This window comes from Aplosporella prunicola (genome assembly GCF_010093885.1).
Source record: "Aplosporella prunicola CBS 121167 unplaced genomic scaffold K452scaffold_11, whole genome shotgun sequence".
NCBI lineage: Eukaryota > Fungi > Ascomycota > Dothideomycetes > Botryosphaeriales > Aplosporellaceae > Aplosporella > Aplosporella prunicola.
The window spans coordinates 347,575-363,863 of NW_022983539.1; the positions used below are offsets into that span (position 1 = coordinate 347,575).

A 16,289-nucleotide genomic window follows, 5' to 3' on the forward strand; every position below is an offset into this window, starting at 1 on the left:
CAACCCCGCAAGAGCACTGCAATCCCCGCGTTCTGCTGCAGCTTCACGACTGCTTCATCTGCCAATTCACTCCCGCCGGAGCCTGAATCCCCCGCGTCCTGCTCCTCGACGACCTCGACGGCTGGGCGCAAGCGTCTTGATGGAGCTTCTCTGGCTGCTGGCCTCATCGCGATTGCCTTGAAGACCCAGACGGTCTTCAACAGCTAGCGATAGCCAGCATGCCTCTGCCGCAAGACGACGCTCAGCGTCGCGTCGCCACCACGACTGCTACTGCTACTGCCCAACAACCCATGTCCCAGGCTCTGCTCATGAGCCACCAGTACAAGCGATGGTGCAAGAAATACAGGACGGAGATTGCGGCTAGCTCGAGCAGTCTGCTGTCCACCATTACGGCTGTGAGTGGCTTATATGGCGGGGTTGGCGCTGGCAGGGCAAGACACTGACGTCGTGACGTGAACAGTACCCCTTGGACTCGGTGAAGACGCGCATGCAAACGTACGCTTCTCATTTTTTCGATTGCTCGACGATTGGTGCTAATGTTTTTTACCCAGTTACCCTACGCGATTCACGGGCTTCGTCGACTGCGTCAAGGTCACATATGCAACTGAAGGTGCAAAGGGTTTTTGGCGCGGTAAGTATCCCTAGCTGCATTTCCGTCTTGTCGTCGCTTGTAAAGCTCATACATCTAATGCGAATTGCCAGGCGTCCTCTCTCCACTCGCAAGCATCACATTTGTCCGAACCGTGTCATTTTCCGTGTACCAACGCGCCAAATATACCTACGATGACTGGATACGCAAAGGCTTTGGATACTCGCCACTTGATATTGCCAATGCTCCAGGAGCAAAACCTAACCTCATTACCATGAGCTGTTTCGGCGCGGCGGGCGCCACGGCGGGAGCAGTCATAACGTTTATTGCATGTAAGCAATGGTCAGCAAAAACACAATGATGAACAATATGATAACGAATAGTACAACAGGTCCATTCGAATTGACCAAAATCAGCGCTCAGATTTCAGAATTAGTCCCCAAGAGCGGCGGCAAACCCAATGCCATCGCACAGAGCTATTCCAACCTCGGCACCATTAAGACAGCACGGAACGTGATCAGGCTTAGAGGCATCGGCGGATTGTACTCTGGGTGGCATTACCACTTGCGTAAGTGGTGCTATCGATGATCGGGCGGACGGAGCTGTTGTCCGCCCACAGGCTACCCGGAAAAGACAGGCGCTGACCGCAATTGCAGTACGCGACACCATCGGCACCGGCATATACTTCACGACCTACGAGAGCGCGAAGCAGCTGCTTTCCAACACGCGCGAGAAGTCGCCCACGTCGCCGATGGCGGTCGTCGTGGCAGGCGGTCTTTGCGGCCTCGTCAGCTGGGCCTGCATCTACCCTATTGACACGGCCAAGAGCCTCTACCAACGCAACTGTTTCACCAGCGAGAAGAAGAACACGCACAAGCCGAAGATTCAATTTTTCAATTTGCTTATGTACAGAGGTAGGCCAGCGCTGCGTGCTTTCGTTCCATGAACAAAAGGCTCTGTCAATAATGACGACGCCATTTGTTTACCTGTTTGTTTGCTTATCTGACCGCTGACGACACGCTTCCACCGCAGGTCTCCTAGTCTCCATGAGCCGCTCCTGCACCGTCAACGCCGTCTTTTTCTCGGCTTTTGAGTACATGAAGAAACGCGTCAACCGGCTGCAATACGACGAGGAGCTGCTCAAGGCCAACGGGCTGTAGAAACTTAACAACAAACAACAAACAACAACCATCACCACAACCGCGAAACCAATCACACAAACTTACATTAGGGCATCAGGTGCGGCAATCAGCCGGCATGGTGCTCACACGCAGGGAGGTACAAGAGAGGGCAGACGTGAAGGGTGTGTACATGTGTGTGTGCGTGTGTGCATGGCGCCTTCGTTTCGAACTTACCCACTCACTCGCTCGCTCACTCGCTCCTCTCCTCCCTCTTTCCTTGCGACGGTGGTGGTGGTGGTGGTGGTGGGGTATAGCGTCTTGAAAGGTATTTTAGCTATTTCTTGACTGGATGACGAATGGGTCTCGTCGGTTGATTAAACGAACGAACGAAAGGAACCAACCAGCAAACAAAACAAACACATACATTCATGCATTCATGCATGTGTGCAGCGCAACGCAATGCATGCAAACAATGCAAACAAGGACGGACGGATGGATAAATGGATGGGTGGGCGGGAGGAACGGTGCCGGAGTCTGAGCCGGAGCTTGTGCTTCCATGGTTTCGTGTAGGTATACATCGCCGAGCGTGGTTAGTTAATTAGCGAAACGCGCAATGAGACGGCTTTTATGTTTATGGAGAAGTTGTGTTGCTGCGTGGTGTGAGTGAGTGGTGTGCTGTGCTGCGTGTTTGGTATGTGTTGACTTATGCCATGGTGCTTGCACGATTGCCTTGACTGCTTTCTCAATGATAATTAAGAACATGGTTTAACCCCTCTTGCTACTATACTACGAACTACTACTCTTACTACGGGAACTAGCTCAGCGGTATCAAATAATCGAAGCCACATATAGTCCTAGCATGTATATATTTATCTCGCTAATATAGCTACCTTGTTGCCTACCTTCCTATCTGCCTGCCTATCTATCAATCTAACTGTCTGCCTACCTATCTACCTATCTATCAATCTGTCTGTCTGTTTAGTTAGCTGCCTACGTATCGACCTAGCTATTCATACTTTATAGATTCCCTTATTGTCGATTACCTATTTGGCTGGCGGTAGCGGTAGCGGCAGCAGAGAGGTAGGTAGGTAGATAAGTAGGTGTTTATTTATTTATTTATTTATTTATGTATTTATCTGCTTGGATGGATGGATGGATGGATGGATGGTTAGGCTGTGTGCGCTTGCTTAGTTAGTTAATTAGTTACTTGATTAGTTGCTTACTTGCTTAGTTAGCTAATACAGATATCCTCCTACTAGGCTCTAGTGCTGGTGGTAGTAGTATTAATAGTAGTGTTAGTGATGATGTTGATAGGTGGGTAGGCTGGGTATGTAGAGGAGTGCTTGTAATCTTAGTAGTAAGCGAGACACGTGCTCAGTTGCCTGTTTGGGCTGGAGGCTGTGGGCTGTGCGGGGTTTTGTGCTGGTGTGGGTGTGTGTGGGTGTGGGGAGGCGTAGTAGGGGCGTGGAGACGGATGGGGTGGGTGTGTGGTTTGCTTTTGCTTTTTGCTTTTTCTGTGCTGTGTGCGTGTAGGTGCTAGAAATAGTAGGGTAGGGTAAAGCAGGGTAGGGTGCGGGAACGCGATGCGTATGCGTGCTTGTCAGGAGCGCGGCGGGGCGGTACAGCATCTCCCGTCCATGCTGAGCCGTCCTGCTGTATCGTGGTGTTTGCTCATCTGTTCTTCTCCGCTGCGTACCTACCTACCTCCATCTTCACCATCCTCACCACCCACCACCTTCACCACCACACACTCCCAACCAGACAGCATAACCACCCCACCTCACCCCACTCCACCCCATCCCACACCCTCTGACTCCTCCCTCCCCCGCCCTACCTACCTACCACATACCTAGCGCCTCTCACCACGCCAACGCCCAACCACCCACAGCACCACCACCACCACCACCACCACCGCAGGCCACAGGTCACAAGACCCAGCCAGGCAGGCAGGCACAGCGTGCTCGCGCGCTCTTATCAAGCGCGGCGTCTAGGCGGAGCCCGGCTGCTTCCTAGTGCCAGGTGCGTGCGTGGAGTGTGGCGGCTATCGAGGTCGGGGCGGGTCGTGGTGGGATTTGGGTTTTGGCTTGGGGAGGGGGCCCGTGGGCGTGTGTGTGTGTGTGTGTGTGTGTGTGTGTGTGTGTGTGTGTGTGTGAGGGAGGCACCAGAGGCACTGGGGCTGGCCTGTCCTCGTGGGTCTGCGGGTCTGCTCTTTGAGGCGTGTGGTTTTTGGCTCCTGCTGCTGCTGCTGCTGTGCTTGTTTTACCTGTTTGGTTGTTTGCCCGTCTGCTGTCCGTCCTTCTTTCTCTTGTGCTCCTCCCAGCTCCCTTTGCGAGTGCAGTACAGTGCAGTGCAATGCAATGTGTGCAAAGCGCAGATGAACGGGCGGATAGATGGCCGGTCGACGAACCTAGGTAGCGAGCTCACGTTGCATCGCCACTCACTCGCTCACTCGCACTACTGTCGACGACAAAGCAAGTCGCAAGCAAGCAAATCGTGGCAAGCTCGCTCGGAATCGGGGTGAGATAAGCGCGACCACGACCACCACGCGGCCGTGCGGCGGCGGCGGCGGCGGCGGCGCGTTGATCGGTGCAAGGTGGGCGGGCGGGCTATTAGTAGCTCGCAACGTTGCGGAGGCAAGATTGGGGCGTGGGATGGATGTCGGCGGATTATTTAGACGGGGAAGTCCAGTGCTGGCCGGAGAAGGAGTCATTGCTGTAGGACAGGCGTGTGGAGCCGATGTCGGGCGTTGGCTTGCTGCGTGGTTGTGTGATGGATGCTTATGCGTGCTGGGTGGTGCAGCGAGAAAGCTGAAACCGAGGGCTTTCAACAATCAGCGGCGGTGAAAAAGGCGCCGCTGGACCCTGCATGAGGGGCAGGGACAACAGGGTGTCAGGGCAGCGAATCATGAGCGTGATAACTAGCGACCACGTCGAGCTTTGGATGCACGCGCTGCTTTTGCTGCTAGGTCCCGGCAATTAAATGTGTGCAGCCAGCCATTCATGGAGGTATGTGTACGAGTAGGAAGGAATCTCAGCTCCGGGGCCAGAGATAGGCCCGACGCCCCGCGAGGGAAAAAGAAAAAGAAGGAAAAAAAGGCGTACCGCAAACGAGCTGGCTGGCAGCTGCTATCGTGATTGCATGCCTGCTCGACTGATTACCTAGAGAGGCACGCGAAGAGCACACCGGACCGGTCACGCCAACGCCGCGGCAAATGCGCCGAACAAGGCCAGGGCGGCGATCCGCGTGCTCCGCTACCTCGTGGACCCTGAAAGCGGGCTTCGCTCCCTCTCGCGATCCCTCGCCCACCTAACTAGCTACCACGTCCCACGCTCCCGGTGGCTCCGGCCCCCGTTTGATCTCGCTCGCTAGGTACCTACCACGTCCTGTACCCAGCTGCCGATGACTCGGGCCAGGGGGGCCGTCAGCTTCTGCACACACACACACACACCCTGCAGCCAGTCGCGGGTGCCCGGCTCGCCTGAACAGCGGATGGTGCGCCTGCCTGCCAGCCAGCCAGCCAGCTCAAAGCTACCTAGCAAGGCTGCCCTTTCCCCGAGCTCGCGGGAGCCTGGCCGGCTGCCGGGATGTGGTATTGTATTGTGGCAGAGAGAGAGAGAGTCAGCCTGCCGGCTTTTCACGAGTCGGGATATAAACACTATCTCTGTGGAGACGAGAGGAAGGAAGGGAGAATGGCATGGCATGGCATGGCATGGGTTGCATGGCGTGGGGCTTTTCAGGGTCTGGGCTAAAGCCATAGGCAGATAGCTCGGCAGCGGAACAAAAAACGGTCGGGAGATGTCGACTCTCTAGGTTGCAGGGCTAAGGTACCTAACAAAGGGAAGATCCGGCCGGAAAGCGGGCTGAGGAGATATCGGACGGAACTGGACAGCCTTGAGGCTCTAGACTCGGGGTCACACGAACCACTTGGCGCCTGCGAGATCGCTGCTGGTCAATACGGGGGAGGGCTGGCTTCTTTGAGAATATATATATCCAATCGTCCTGGTCCTGTCGTTTCTTCTTCTTCTTATTCCTTTTCCTCCCTATTCAGTCACGCTCTTTGGCACGGCGTCGAGGCTCCTCCATACCTGCACCGTGAGTCCTTGCCTACCTTACCCATCCCCATCCCCACCGCCCCCGTCTACTCAGCCCTGCCGCGGCGCGCGCTCCTCCTCGTCCTTGGGCGCCTCAATCAGCAACACCGCCGGTCTGACCACCACAGCAGCTCCCAACCAAGCATTCATAAACGGGTCCAACAATCGCTTTACCAACATCCTTAATCCAGCCAATCCAACCCAATCCCAAGGCATCGCACAAAAAAAAAAAAAAAAAAAACCCCACCAAAATGTGCTCCTACACGTACAGCTTCTACTACTGCAACCACGACTACTACATCTGGGCCAACAGCATCGAAGTGTGCCCGAACCGGCTGCTCAGCGGCTACTCGTACGACGCGTGGAGCATCGACATGTGCAAGAACCTGCAGGTCAAGTGCGGCGGCTTCAGCAACTACTACTGCTCCGAGTGCTCCGAGGACGTGTGTCTCGAGTACGAGCTTGACGAGCTCTGAAGGATTGTCACCATCATCTCCATCCATTACCTCCTCCCCCTATTTTTCCTTGTTTTGGTTCTTGATCTGCTGCGTTTTCCCCCCGCGCTGGGCATCATCAAGGTGAGTTGTTCTCCCTTCCCTTCAGCCCAGCCTTCTCCCAGGCCCCCGGCTCTTACCGAGCCCGTGCCGTCCATGGCTAGCCTCTGAAACAATTTGCTGATCATGCCCAGAAGCGGCATCCGCTTATCGGCGCGTTTTAGACCCTGGATTTCTTGGCGTTGAGATGGCCGTTTTTAGCGCCGCACCCCCGGAGTCTGCCGGAGTCTGCCGGAGTAGTAGGAGTTGGACTGACAAAGGACTCCTTTTTGCTCTATCTCTTTGATTTGATTTTTTCTATTTTTATTTTTTTGTTTCTAGGGGAGGCAGGAATGGCCTTTACGCTTTGATGCCCTTGTTTTCTTTGCTTTGAACGTTGTTTTTGGTTTTTTGGCGGCTCGCATGGCTTGCGATTCCTGGTCTCTTTTTCTGCTGCTGCGACGTTTTGAGCGGCTGAGCGCGCGTGTGGTGCATAGAGAGGCGCACTGTTTTCTCCTTTTTCCCTTTTTTATGCTTTCAATTGTCAGATATCCACAGAACTCGCGCTTAGATCTACACACATGTACATATATACAGGCAACAAGGTACATTTCCCAACGATCTACAACCCCTCCCGGGCAATCATTCCGTGAGCCTTTCCAGCTCGCCGGCATCGACCGGACCGTGGATGGGCCCGTGGCCTTGCATGCTGGACTCTACCCGCTTCATTCTCCTGCGCGCGTCCAGGTACATGATAAAGTCTCCATAAGTCTCGGGCATGACCTTGACGTCCTTCTCCACCGTGAAGGTGTAGTTGAACTGCCCGGTGGGCTTCGTCTCGCCGTGCTCAACGTCGCGGACCCTCGAGTCGACCGTCACCTGCACGCGGGTGTACTTGCTCTTGGCCGCTTCCTCGCCGTCGTCCGCGCCAGGCACGATTGGTGGGTCCGTGTAGGCGACTGTGGCCGTCAGGTATAGCACGCTGCCGACTGGCACCGGGTTTTGGAACGTGCTCGGGTCCAGTGACACGAACGTGGGCCGCGCATGTGCGAAAGAGGCGGCGCAGCAGAAGGCCAGCTCGAAGGTCTGCTTCAGTAGGAAGCCACCGAAGATCATGAAGTGATGCCTGTTACGGTATTGTGGCTGCATGATGCTTGCGGTTTCGAGCTTCGTCTTGTGCATCGCATAGACGTTTGATGGCTTCTGCGTGGGATCATTTGGATCTTATAGTCAAGTTAGCTCGAATGTTTCGTGATTGGTGGTCACAAGTGTAGGTGTGCATAGCACCAATCTACACCTCAACCACATATGGATGGTGCCAAGTAATAACTTAAAGGGACGAGGGGAAAGGAAATATTGACGAATATAAGCCATATCAAACATTATCCTTCAGCAAACATATCGGCCTAATTAATAAGCGGCATTGGCTGAAAGAAGATGAAGCATATGACTGTAGGAATTGGGCTCGGTGTATATTGTATCGTTGCCCTACGTGATAGAAAATTAAGCACTTACCATTGTACTTGAGCTGTTGCTGCCACAACGCGTGAATCAGATCGCTCTCAAGATTATCTGGTGTGTGCTTGGTCAAAGATTTTGTCTTCAACTCTTTCCGATGCTTGGAGTTTTCTTCGCCGATTGCAAACAGGCGTTTTTCATCTTCGGTCTCAACAATGACTGGGTTCACGTTTACTGGCCTATTGTAACTTTCAGTGACTGTTTCAGGGGACACACTTTTATCTCCACTAACCTTTTGGTGCCTGGATCAAGCGCCACCATGGTAAAGGTGCAGTTCATGAGGACGTCCTCTTCTTTTACCTTCTCTCCTTCCTTGGGAGCCTTTGCAACTTGCAACGATATCTCCATACTGCTTCGACCAGTAGCATAAGTCACCTGGCCGCTGTACTGGAGATCACAAATCTCCGTAAGTGGGTTGCGGATGACAATCCTGTCACAAGCTGCTGTGACGGTTGTGACTCCATCACCGGTATGCTTGTATGCAATGACACCTGAGAGAGCATCCAGATCCATAAAAAGCGTTCCAAGCCTGCCATATGTCAATCACGTGCATTCGTACAGACAGGGGCTGCATACCGAATGTGGCCAGAAGAGTTTAGATATCTGTCGAGTAACCATGGATCTTGCGCCAGCGGAAGGACCTAACGCACTCTTCGTTGGCATCGCCTCGCCGGCATTAGGGTATTGATCATCCACTAACCACTGAATAGTACGAGTCGGACATTTTCTTGGGTTCCAATCTCCGATCGGCAGGCACCTTAGATTTGTCTGAAGCTTGAGTAGGGTCTTTGCCCTCCCGCTGCTTCTTGCGCAACGCTTCAACCCATGGCGTCTGGACGCGATTCTCTGTCAGCGCGCGAAAGACACCATCGGTTGGTCGACGCGTTGAGATACTGAAGTCGCGGGTTCTTCCGAGACGGGAACCAAGAATGGGCGAGCCACCCTTAAACGGGTTTCCAGAGAGGCGCAATTGCCTTGAGAGAGAGCGTTGTATCGTAGCCATTGCGCTGGGAGATGTTGTTTCAATGCTGCAACCCCCCCGCAAGGAAGCAAGCGAACCAGACAGGCGGGTCCTCGGTCGCTCCCGCTCCGTTTTCTCCCGTACCTGCCTGCCTTATTGCGGGGCATAGCCGAAACTCGGGACCTGTCAACTGTCTTCTCAACATCGCCTTGTCATGGTGCCCTTCACTGACCTCTACGAATGTCGTCGACCGTGCGGCTGGGAAGTCTGCGACTGAGCCATCCCAAGAATCAGCTGCACATCGAATCCACCACCTATGTTACAACACGTTCATCACAAGACTCGTCTGAGTCAGACCTACGCGCTAACAGCTCGGCTCAACTGACCTCAGGATCCGCGTGGGTGTGTCGAGGGGTGGGCTTTCAAGTCGTCTTGGACGTCAGCTTCAACGGTTGCCCGTTGGGGTGTCGGCTCCGCCAGTGCCTAGCTAAAGACATATGCAAAGCAGATGCAAGTTCAAAGCTTTCGCTTGCTACTCTCCGCTAACTCGAATGTAGCTCTGGAGGCAATTGGGACTTGAAGCCACTCTACCAATACTCCCATCACAACATGAACCGGACCCTGGTGGGGCCAGCGACATCATCATCAAACTCGCTCATTCTAGCTACAATGATTCTCCACAAACACAATTGCCTCACTCTTTATCAGCCAAAGACGTCAAACCACCTGACGGTGTTCATGTCATTGGCCTGGAAGTCGTGAGATTCCTAATTCACGTATCATCGACTAAGCAGCAGTCCCTTAAGCGGAAACGAGGCGTTGAAGAGCTTGGATTTGACCAGTCGTATGATCATAATGGGGATTATTCTGGCCTCGGCCGAATCATAGCTGCAAAAGGTGAAGAGGCGGACGTTCTCATGTTACACGGCTTGGAAGATCCTTGTTTACTGGGCGAGGCTGGAAGACTCTTCACAGGGTTAGCTAACCCATCTTGTGTCGACCTACCGGTACGGTGGCCATCTTTCAGCCCCAGTAAATTCCACAACGTTGAGCCGCTACCCACGGATGACCGAATAGGGAATCAACGTGCGGAGCAGCACGAGCAGGATGCATGTGACATCGGCCGCTTACTGGAGCTGATAGATGCCGTTCTACGTTTGACAATCTGCGACAAGCGCTCCAAAATCCCTCAACTTGTTTCAGGCCTCCAAATTCACCAGGATGACTTCTCAACCAAGCTCTCAACTGCTGCTCCAAGCATATGGAGTCCTGGATACCTCAAGGTTTGCTGCTCCATCTTTGCCATACGTAACGCGTTTGGATTGATCTTTGGTACTAGGCTGTTTCGGCACAGGCTGTATTTCTGCCCACGATCGCTCACGCACTATCGACCTCACTTCTGTCCAATGCAAGGTCAGAAACTTTGAAGCAGAAAATAGAGAAGCTGATTAAACAAGATATACATGTGAACAACTCTGGACAAAAGTCAATGAAACCAATTCCGAAGGCTGCCTACAAGACGGTATCCGTGGGGCTCTGGACCATTTTGCAACAGCAACTGTTCGACCCTACGTCTACAAAGCACCTCAAGGCACTCAACTCGAAGGGCACTGATTTCGAAGTCATGGAAAAGAACGAAGACGGTATGCTTGAATCAGAATGCACTTTCGAGGACGAAGATATGCTGTATTGGCAAGCCACACCACAATCGGAATTTTCAGACGATACACTCCTTTGGGAACACGAAGATGAAGAATTTGATAACGAAGGTGACGACGACTTGGAACTTCTTCATGAATTCGATCACCCCAAAAAAGGCTTTGCATCACTTATATTTAATACCACCAAAGTCGAGCCAGATTCCAGGTCAGACAGCATCCTGAGTAGTTGTATGGACACTGAAGAAGAAGAGAATCAGCCGACAAATACGACATTCCGTCTGGATGATAACTCGACCAATTTACCGCTCGAGGAAGGCATGTGGCTTGGTGGGCTTGGTGGGCTTGGTAAAAGTCAAACCCAAAACAATGAATGCTTGGTTGCGGATGCAGATATATTGTTTAATATCGATACCTGAAACATTAAGACTGGAGTCCTTGTAATGGTGATTGATGGGTGGGAGGCGTTTGGCGCGTGGCTGCGGAGATCGGGGGGCTTTGTCCTTTGGGAATTAGGCGCGCATGTGGCAGATGGCGCATGTGGCAGAGGATCAAAGCATAAATATACTTACAACAAAAACCCGGTCATTGTGTTACCAGTGGCAGAACAAGGGTGAGCGAGATGAAGTCGGAGTCCGCGAAGCCACGATCGCCATACTTACATGGCGCTACATGTATGTACTGTGGGCGTCCTGTGTCGATTGCGCCTTGGACAGAAACCAATCGGAAGGCCAAGGTCGTGGCCCAGACATTCAGATGTCTTCGGAATGAGACGTCAAGAGGTGCACCGTCGGTCGCACTTTAGGATCTAAGGTTACAAAAAGAAAACAAAAAATAAAAATAAATAAAAAAAAAAAGACAGCGACGCCGACAGCCAGAAGCGCCACGCCGCCAGGTAGAGTCCGCAGGCGCGGATCGGGTCAGATCGCCTCGATCCCTGGGCCACTCCCGCGCGCGGGGAAGACGGAAGGCGGGCCAGGCTGACGATCCGACGCCGCTCGTGGAGCAAGCTTAATATGGCGATAAGGAAGAGGAAGGGTGGACTTATGGGCTCGAACTCGAACTCGACCTTTTTTCTTTTTCTTTGCGAGTGCCGAGTAGCGGTGGCCCTCGGTTTCAGATCAACGTCGCCGCTGTGCAACGGTTGCACAAAAATCCTGCTGGCCGCGCGCCCTTTTCGCGACCATGAGGAAGCCACCCCGGCCCCGCGTCCCCTCACTCTCTCCTCTGCCATGGGCTCGACGAGACGTCGGTAGGGAAAACCAAGGTGGTTAGGTGCGACCAACGACGGTCGCATACGTCAGGACGTCTGATCCCGTGGTTCGAATGGGTCAGCCCCAGCACCGGGCAAGGCTGTCTCCTCGGCGGCGACGGTTGCGCTTGCCCGCTCCAGGCCTCCCCAGTCAGATGCAATGCAAGGACGACTGGCCGGGCAAATATGTAGTTATTGCATCGCCGTCGCGTGCGTCCTCGTTCTCTTCTTTATTCTTAACCTACGCGCTTGCCGTGCTTGTCTGCCTTTTGCATCTTTGTCTTGACTTTCAGCCGTCTTCCTGCCGTGCAAGGGCGAAAGCATCGATGCGACCCGTACCCTGGATTCCCACCACCGCGCTACGCTGTGCGACCACCTCCGTTCCTTCGCCGTTTAATTCGCTTCTGCCCGCCCCGAGGCCACCAGCCTTCAGCTTGTTGACCTGTCTCGACTGTGTCTGCCGGAATATTGAACGCACAATTCCAGACGCCGCACCGGCTTTCAGAGCCCTAACTCCGGAGCCGCCGTTGACATAACGCCCTGTCTCCCAGCCCTAGGATATATGAGACTGTAAATTGGTTACTCGTCAGCAAGGCGCAACTAACACTCGACCAAGACTGGGTACTGAGGTTTCAGTGGATTCTGGAAAGAGCACGTGGTCCGGCCTTGAGCAAGCGGATTCGACACTGGATGGTCGACTTTCCCCGCAACTCCTCTAATTACGAGCTCTTTTCTGCAACAAGCCGCTTCCCGGGATTTCACCACATGGGCAGGCTGAGCTGAACGGGTCCGTGCGTGACGTAGGGCCTCGAGGTTACTTGGGTGACATCAATCAATCTTCACATCTTTCCCTCCACCCCGACAACCCGACAAAGTTTCCTGTCGAGGGACATACAAGCTCTTTCAGCGACCCAGCTCGCATCACTGACAACCAGAGGCACGTTGACGCGTTGCCACTGCGCGTCAGTGAGGTGCAATACTCGAAGAGTCTCTTCCCGTACCGCCATTGTCCTCCCATTCGGCTGAATAATTCCCTCCACTTCACCTCACTTCCATGGAAACAACCCCCTCACCTAAGGACTTTTGAAATACAACATTAACCTGTCCAACGATGTCGGGCGAGTTAATCGACACGTTTAAAGAGTCCACTATGTCCAGTGAGGGTCCGGGATTCAGGCCTGGCGAAGTCGTCGACTACCACGTTGTGTGGTGGATTGTCTTCTGTTCCTTCCTCACCAGTCTCATTGGTGATGTCGCCACGGTAGAGATTCTTCATCGTCGCCGCGGCCATGGCTGGCGGAACTTGTAAGTTTAGTCCTCTGTTCACCCCGATGAAGACACACTGTAATAACCTAAAGTGAAATTTAGCCTCACCCTTCTCGCGCCTGCTGTGTCCTTCGGCCTAGTTGGTATCTGGTGCATGCACTTCGTCGGTAACCGTGCGATTGAAATGGGAGATGGTCATCCGGCTATCCAACTCTATTACGATCCGCGTTACACGGCGCTCTCGGTTTTCTTACCTATTGGTTTCCTCTATGTCGGTTTCGCGTTCGCTGAGCACTTTAATCGCTCCAGGACTAGTATGTATCTGGCACTGGTCGTGACCGGCATTTTGGCTGGCCTAGCCATCGTCGGCATGCATTACATCGGCAATCTGGGAACGACCAACTACCGCCTAAACAATAAACCCAAGAACATCTGCGGAGCTTCGCTGATTGCCGTCTTCGCTTGTTGGCTGTCCTTCACGTTGTTCTTTCACCAGAGGGAGCACTGGATTAACAGTTTCCCTCGTCGGTTCCTATGTGCTTGTTTGCTTGCAGTTGCTGTCTGTGGTATGCACTGGACCGCAGCGCAGGGCACCAAGTACGAATTGAGGGAGTACTACCATGGTGATCCTGCACACCGGAACAACAATTTGATCGTCGCAGTCGTTTTGTCCTTCATCGTCCTGTTCGTTTTCTGTCCTTTACTGGTGTGGCTTGGCAACAGGCGCAAGAAGCAATTGGCAGACCGCGCGCAACACGTTGTCCTGGCGTCAGTGACTTTCGATATGGAGGGAAAGATTCTCGTTACCCAGGAAGGACTCTTGCCGTCCCAAAAGATCACTCGCAAGTACAACCAGAGGGTAAGTACTCTCAAACCTGCGCATTACCGTTTTGTTCACCGCAGTAGCTAACTGGCATCTCGAACAGACTTTCTCTGACGAGTTTAACATTGCGCATCCGGTTTTCCAGTGGATTTTTCGTGTCTCCCATAATTGGTCCAGTGTCGTTGAGCTCATTGGACCGATGCGCAGCCACTTAAGAGCCATTGGTAGTCTGAAGGATCCATCGGCCCCTAGTAGTCGGGGAAAGTCAGCGGTGCATGGTGTCGAGACGCCCAAACCTGAGGTCGATTACAGTGTCATCTTCCGCGAACACTTCTGCGTTGCTGCTTCGGAATTGGCCTCTGCTTTGGACACCAGGATGCAGAATCTCGGGAAACTTTGGGATGGCATTTTGACAACTGGAACCACGGCTAAGGAGGTTAAGCGTAGGTCTTCCAGACAGGCGGCGAGCCCGGATCCTGAAGCTGGCATCTCTATGCCTACTCTCAACCTCGTTGGCCGGGGCCAGCTATTGTTCCTTGTCCGCATGGTCGAGAAAGAAGCGTCTCAGAAGCTTGTCAATGAAGGGTTCCGTTGGGCGACGATGGACCAGGTTGGCGGCATGCTCGCTAGCAGCTTGCAGGTCTCCCGCAAAGAAATCAGCACCACTGTTGAGAAGCTGAGCGTTTACGCCGATCGTCGTGCTGGTTTGCCCACTCACGGCACCTACTTATCGTACTTCTGCATGCGTCCGACTTGGAAGCCCTCCCTCGGCACTTGGGAGGTTCTCGTCGAAAAGGACGAGTCGAGCCACCTTCCCATGGTTCCTCTGTTCGAGCGTGAGCAGCCCGACGAGAAGGCCATCAGCTTCTACTCACATCTGGATGGATTGAGCATTCATGATATCAAGAAGTACCTAAACAACTCGAGAGTTAGGCAGACCTTCAAGTCTCTTGAGGAGCATCATCTTGCCACCAAAATGGATGAAGCCATCGATCGGTTACACTTGCTCATTCCTGAAACATTCTTCGGCGAGGCTCTCTTCATCAACAGAGTGTTCAGAGACTACGCCCAGTGGAGCGACGGATACCCCCGGGGCGTCGTTATGGCATTTGTCTTGATCCCTGACGTACACACATCGTCCCTCAAGAGCGAACACTTGACGTACAGTCCGTTGAGCTTCTTCCGTTGCCGCCAGCATGTCCATCACCTCTCGACTGATCACCAGGTTCTCGCGCATGCGATCCACCGTGAGTTCCACGAAGTCCGTAACCAGCAGCACATGGGAAAAGACAAGAAGGGTGTGGTGACGTCCTCCAACGTCGGCCGCATGATGCATCGCTCCAGTACGCATGTGCAGCGCGAGAAACAGCGCATGAAGTCGTTGATGCAAACCTTCACCCCTACTCGCCGCGATAGCACGATGCAGAATGACACGGCCTCGGAACGCGAGTTGGTGCAGTTCACCAGTCGCAACGACAGCGATGCTACCAGTCACGGCTTCGGCGGCATCATGGTTTCCACTGACATTGCTGTCGAGAGAGACGTCACCGCCACCAAGGAAGACTCCGTCATGGAACTCAAGGAACTGGGATTCCGCTCTGATGTCGGCGTTGGTGACCAGGAATCGGTTACGTTCGCCGATGAGCTCTTTGAGATTGCTTGCGCCAGATGGCGCAGGTAGACAGTCGGCGATGGCGTCTGGATCCACGCCGGCCCCTTGACTTCGTAATTCATACTTTCGAAAAAAGAAAAAGGATACCTCTACGAATGGGCGGCTTTTCTCCACTGCTTCTTTGTTTCAGGCGACGGTTGGATCAGAGTTTGGTCATACCCGGTCGAATCCCAGCGATGACGACTTTGTTATCTTTTTTGACGACTCGAGTAATGGGTTTCCCAAGGGTAGCTTTCGACCCTTTCTCCTTTGTCTCCAGCTGCCCGTTGCGGGGCCTGCTTTTCCAGTTTCTCTTAAAGATTCCCACGGCAGGTTTCTTTTGTGCATGACGAACGGCTCCGGGAAAAACAATTCGAAGAGCCTTTTCTCCCCTCTATACAGACGCTCCAGCGGGACTGGCAGGGTGTTGGTAGCGAATGCCGATTCGGGACGGGATGTCCTAAGCTATATCCGTCTTGTGTGGCGGAATGGTCTTGGATTGCATAGATATGATGATAAACGCAACGCTTCATGACGCCCCCCCCAAGCCTGTTTGCGTGGTGCGGTGATTGGGCTTGACTGGATAAGATCTTCGGGGAGTCTGTGATGCGTGATGATGGATGGGATGCGGTTTTTTGTTCGATACGATAAGGTTAGGAGCGTGTCTTGTGGAGTGTGTCTTGTGATGTCTTTCTAGCCCTGGCTTGTTTTCGGCTTAGGCGGCACGGCTCCATGACCCGGAGATGGACGCGCTCGTCGATCCTGCAAGTGATGACGCGCGCTGGATCCTTCGCCATCGCTGTACGACGTAGAGTAAAGTGGTGTA

At 53.4% G+C, this 16,289-nt stretch overlaps 6 protein-coding genes across 6 annotated transcripts; 4 read left to right on the top strand and 2 right to left on the bottom strand.

Annotated features, from left to right (window-relative positions):
* Positions 1-290: 290 nt before the first annotated feature.
* Positions 291-1,749, top strand: K452DRAFT_226779 (uncharacterized protein; the record flags this gene model as incomplete). Its single annotated transcript, XM_033536853.1, has 7 exons — positions 291-395; positions 461-495; positions 552-631; positions 703-921; positions 981-1,157; positions 1,246-1,503; positions 1,622-1,749. 7 exons carry the CDS (start codon positions 291-293, stop codon positions 1,747-1,749), a joined length of 1,002 nt encoding a protein of 333 aa, XP_033398136.1.
* A 911-nt stretch (positions 1,750-2,660) lies between these two features.
* K452DRAFT_286844 (uncharacterized protein) lies at positions 2,661-3,750 on the bottom strand. The gene has a single exon (XM_033540371.1). The coding sequence runs from the start codon at positions 3,336-3,338 to the stop codon at positions 3,006-3,008; it is 333 nt and encodes a 110-aa protein (XP_033398137.1). The 5' UTR covers positions 3,339-3,750; the 3' UTR covers positions 2,661-3,005.
* A 2,275-nt stretch (positions 3,751-6,025) lies between these two features.
* On the top strand, positions 6,026-6,691 carry K452DRAFT_286847 (uncharacterized protein). Its single transcript, XM_033540372.1, has 2 exons — positions 6,026-6,379; positions 6,490-6,691. The coding sequence occupies exon 1, from the start codon at positions 6,053-6,055 to the stop codon at positions 6,275-6,277; it is 225 nt and encodes a 74-aa protein (XP_033398138.1). The 5' UTR covers positions 6,026-6,052; the 3' UTR covers positions 6,278-6,379; positions 6,490-6,691.
* Positions 6,692-6,976: 285 nt separating this feature from the next.
* On the bottom strand, positions 6,977-8,855 carry K452DRAFT_326341 (uncharacterized protein; the record flags this gene model as incomplete). The annotated part of the gene is made up of 5 exons (XM_033544840.1): positions 6,977-7,557; positions 7,850-8,031; positions 8,085-8,381; positions 8,429-8,493; positions 8,553-8,855. The coding sequence occupies 5 exons, from the start codon at positions 8,853-8,855 to the stop codon at positions 6,977-6,979; spliced, it is 1,428 nt and encodes a 475-aa protein (XP_033398139.1).
* Positions 8,856-9,053: 198 nt separating this feature from the next.
* On the top strand, positions 9,054-11,264 carry K452DRAFT_332137 (uncharacterized protein; the record flags this gene model as incomplete). The annotated part of the gene is made up of 3 exons (XM_033545145.1): positions 9,054-9,215; positions 9,371-10,096; positions 10,153-11,264. The coding sequence occupies 3 exons, from the start codon at positions 9,054-9,056 to the stop codon at positions 10,888-10,890; spliced, it is 1,626 nt and encodes a 541-aa protein (XP_033398140.1). The 3' UTR covers positions 10,891-11,264.
* A 1,609-nt stretch (positions 11,265-12,873) lies between these two features.
* Positions 12,874-15,493, top strand: K452DRAFT_226953 (uncharacterized protein; the record flags this gene model as incomplete). The annotated part of the gene is made up of 3 exons (XM_033536868.1): positions 12,874-13,028; positions 13,092-13,848; positions 13,916-15,493. 3 exons carry the CDS (start codon positions 12,874-12,876, stop codon positions 15,491-15,493), a joined length of 2,490 nt encoding a protein of 829 aa, XP_033398141.1.
* Positions 15,494-16,289: the final 796 nt, after the last annotated feature.

What these genes read in the sequence shown, in the direction of transcription:
- K452DRAFT_286847 (XM_033540372.1), top strand. Translation starts at nt 6,053, where the DNA reads ATGTGCTCCTACACGTACAGCTTCTACTACTGCAACCACGACTACTAC.
- K452DRAFT_286844 (XM_033540371.1), bottom strand. Translation starts at nt 3,338, where the DNA reads ATGCTGTACCGCCCCGCCGCGCTCCTGACAAGCACGCATACGCATCGC.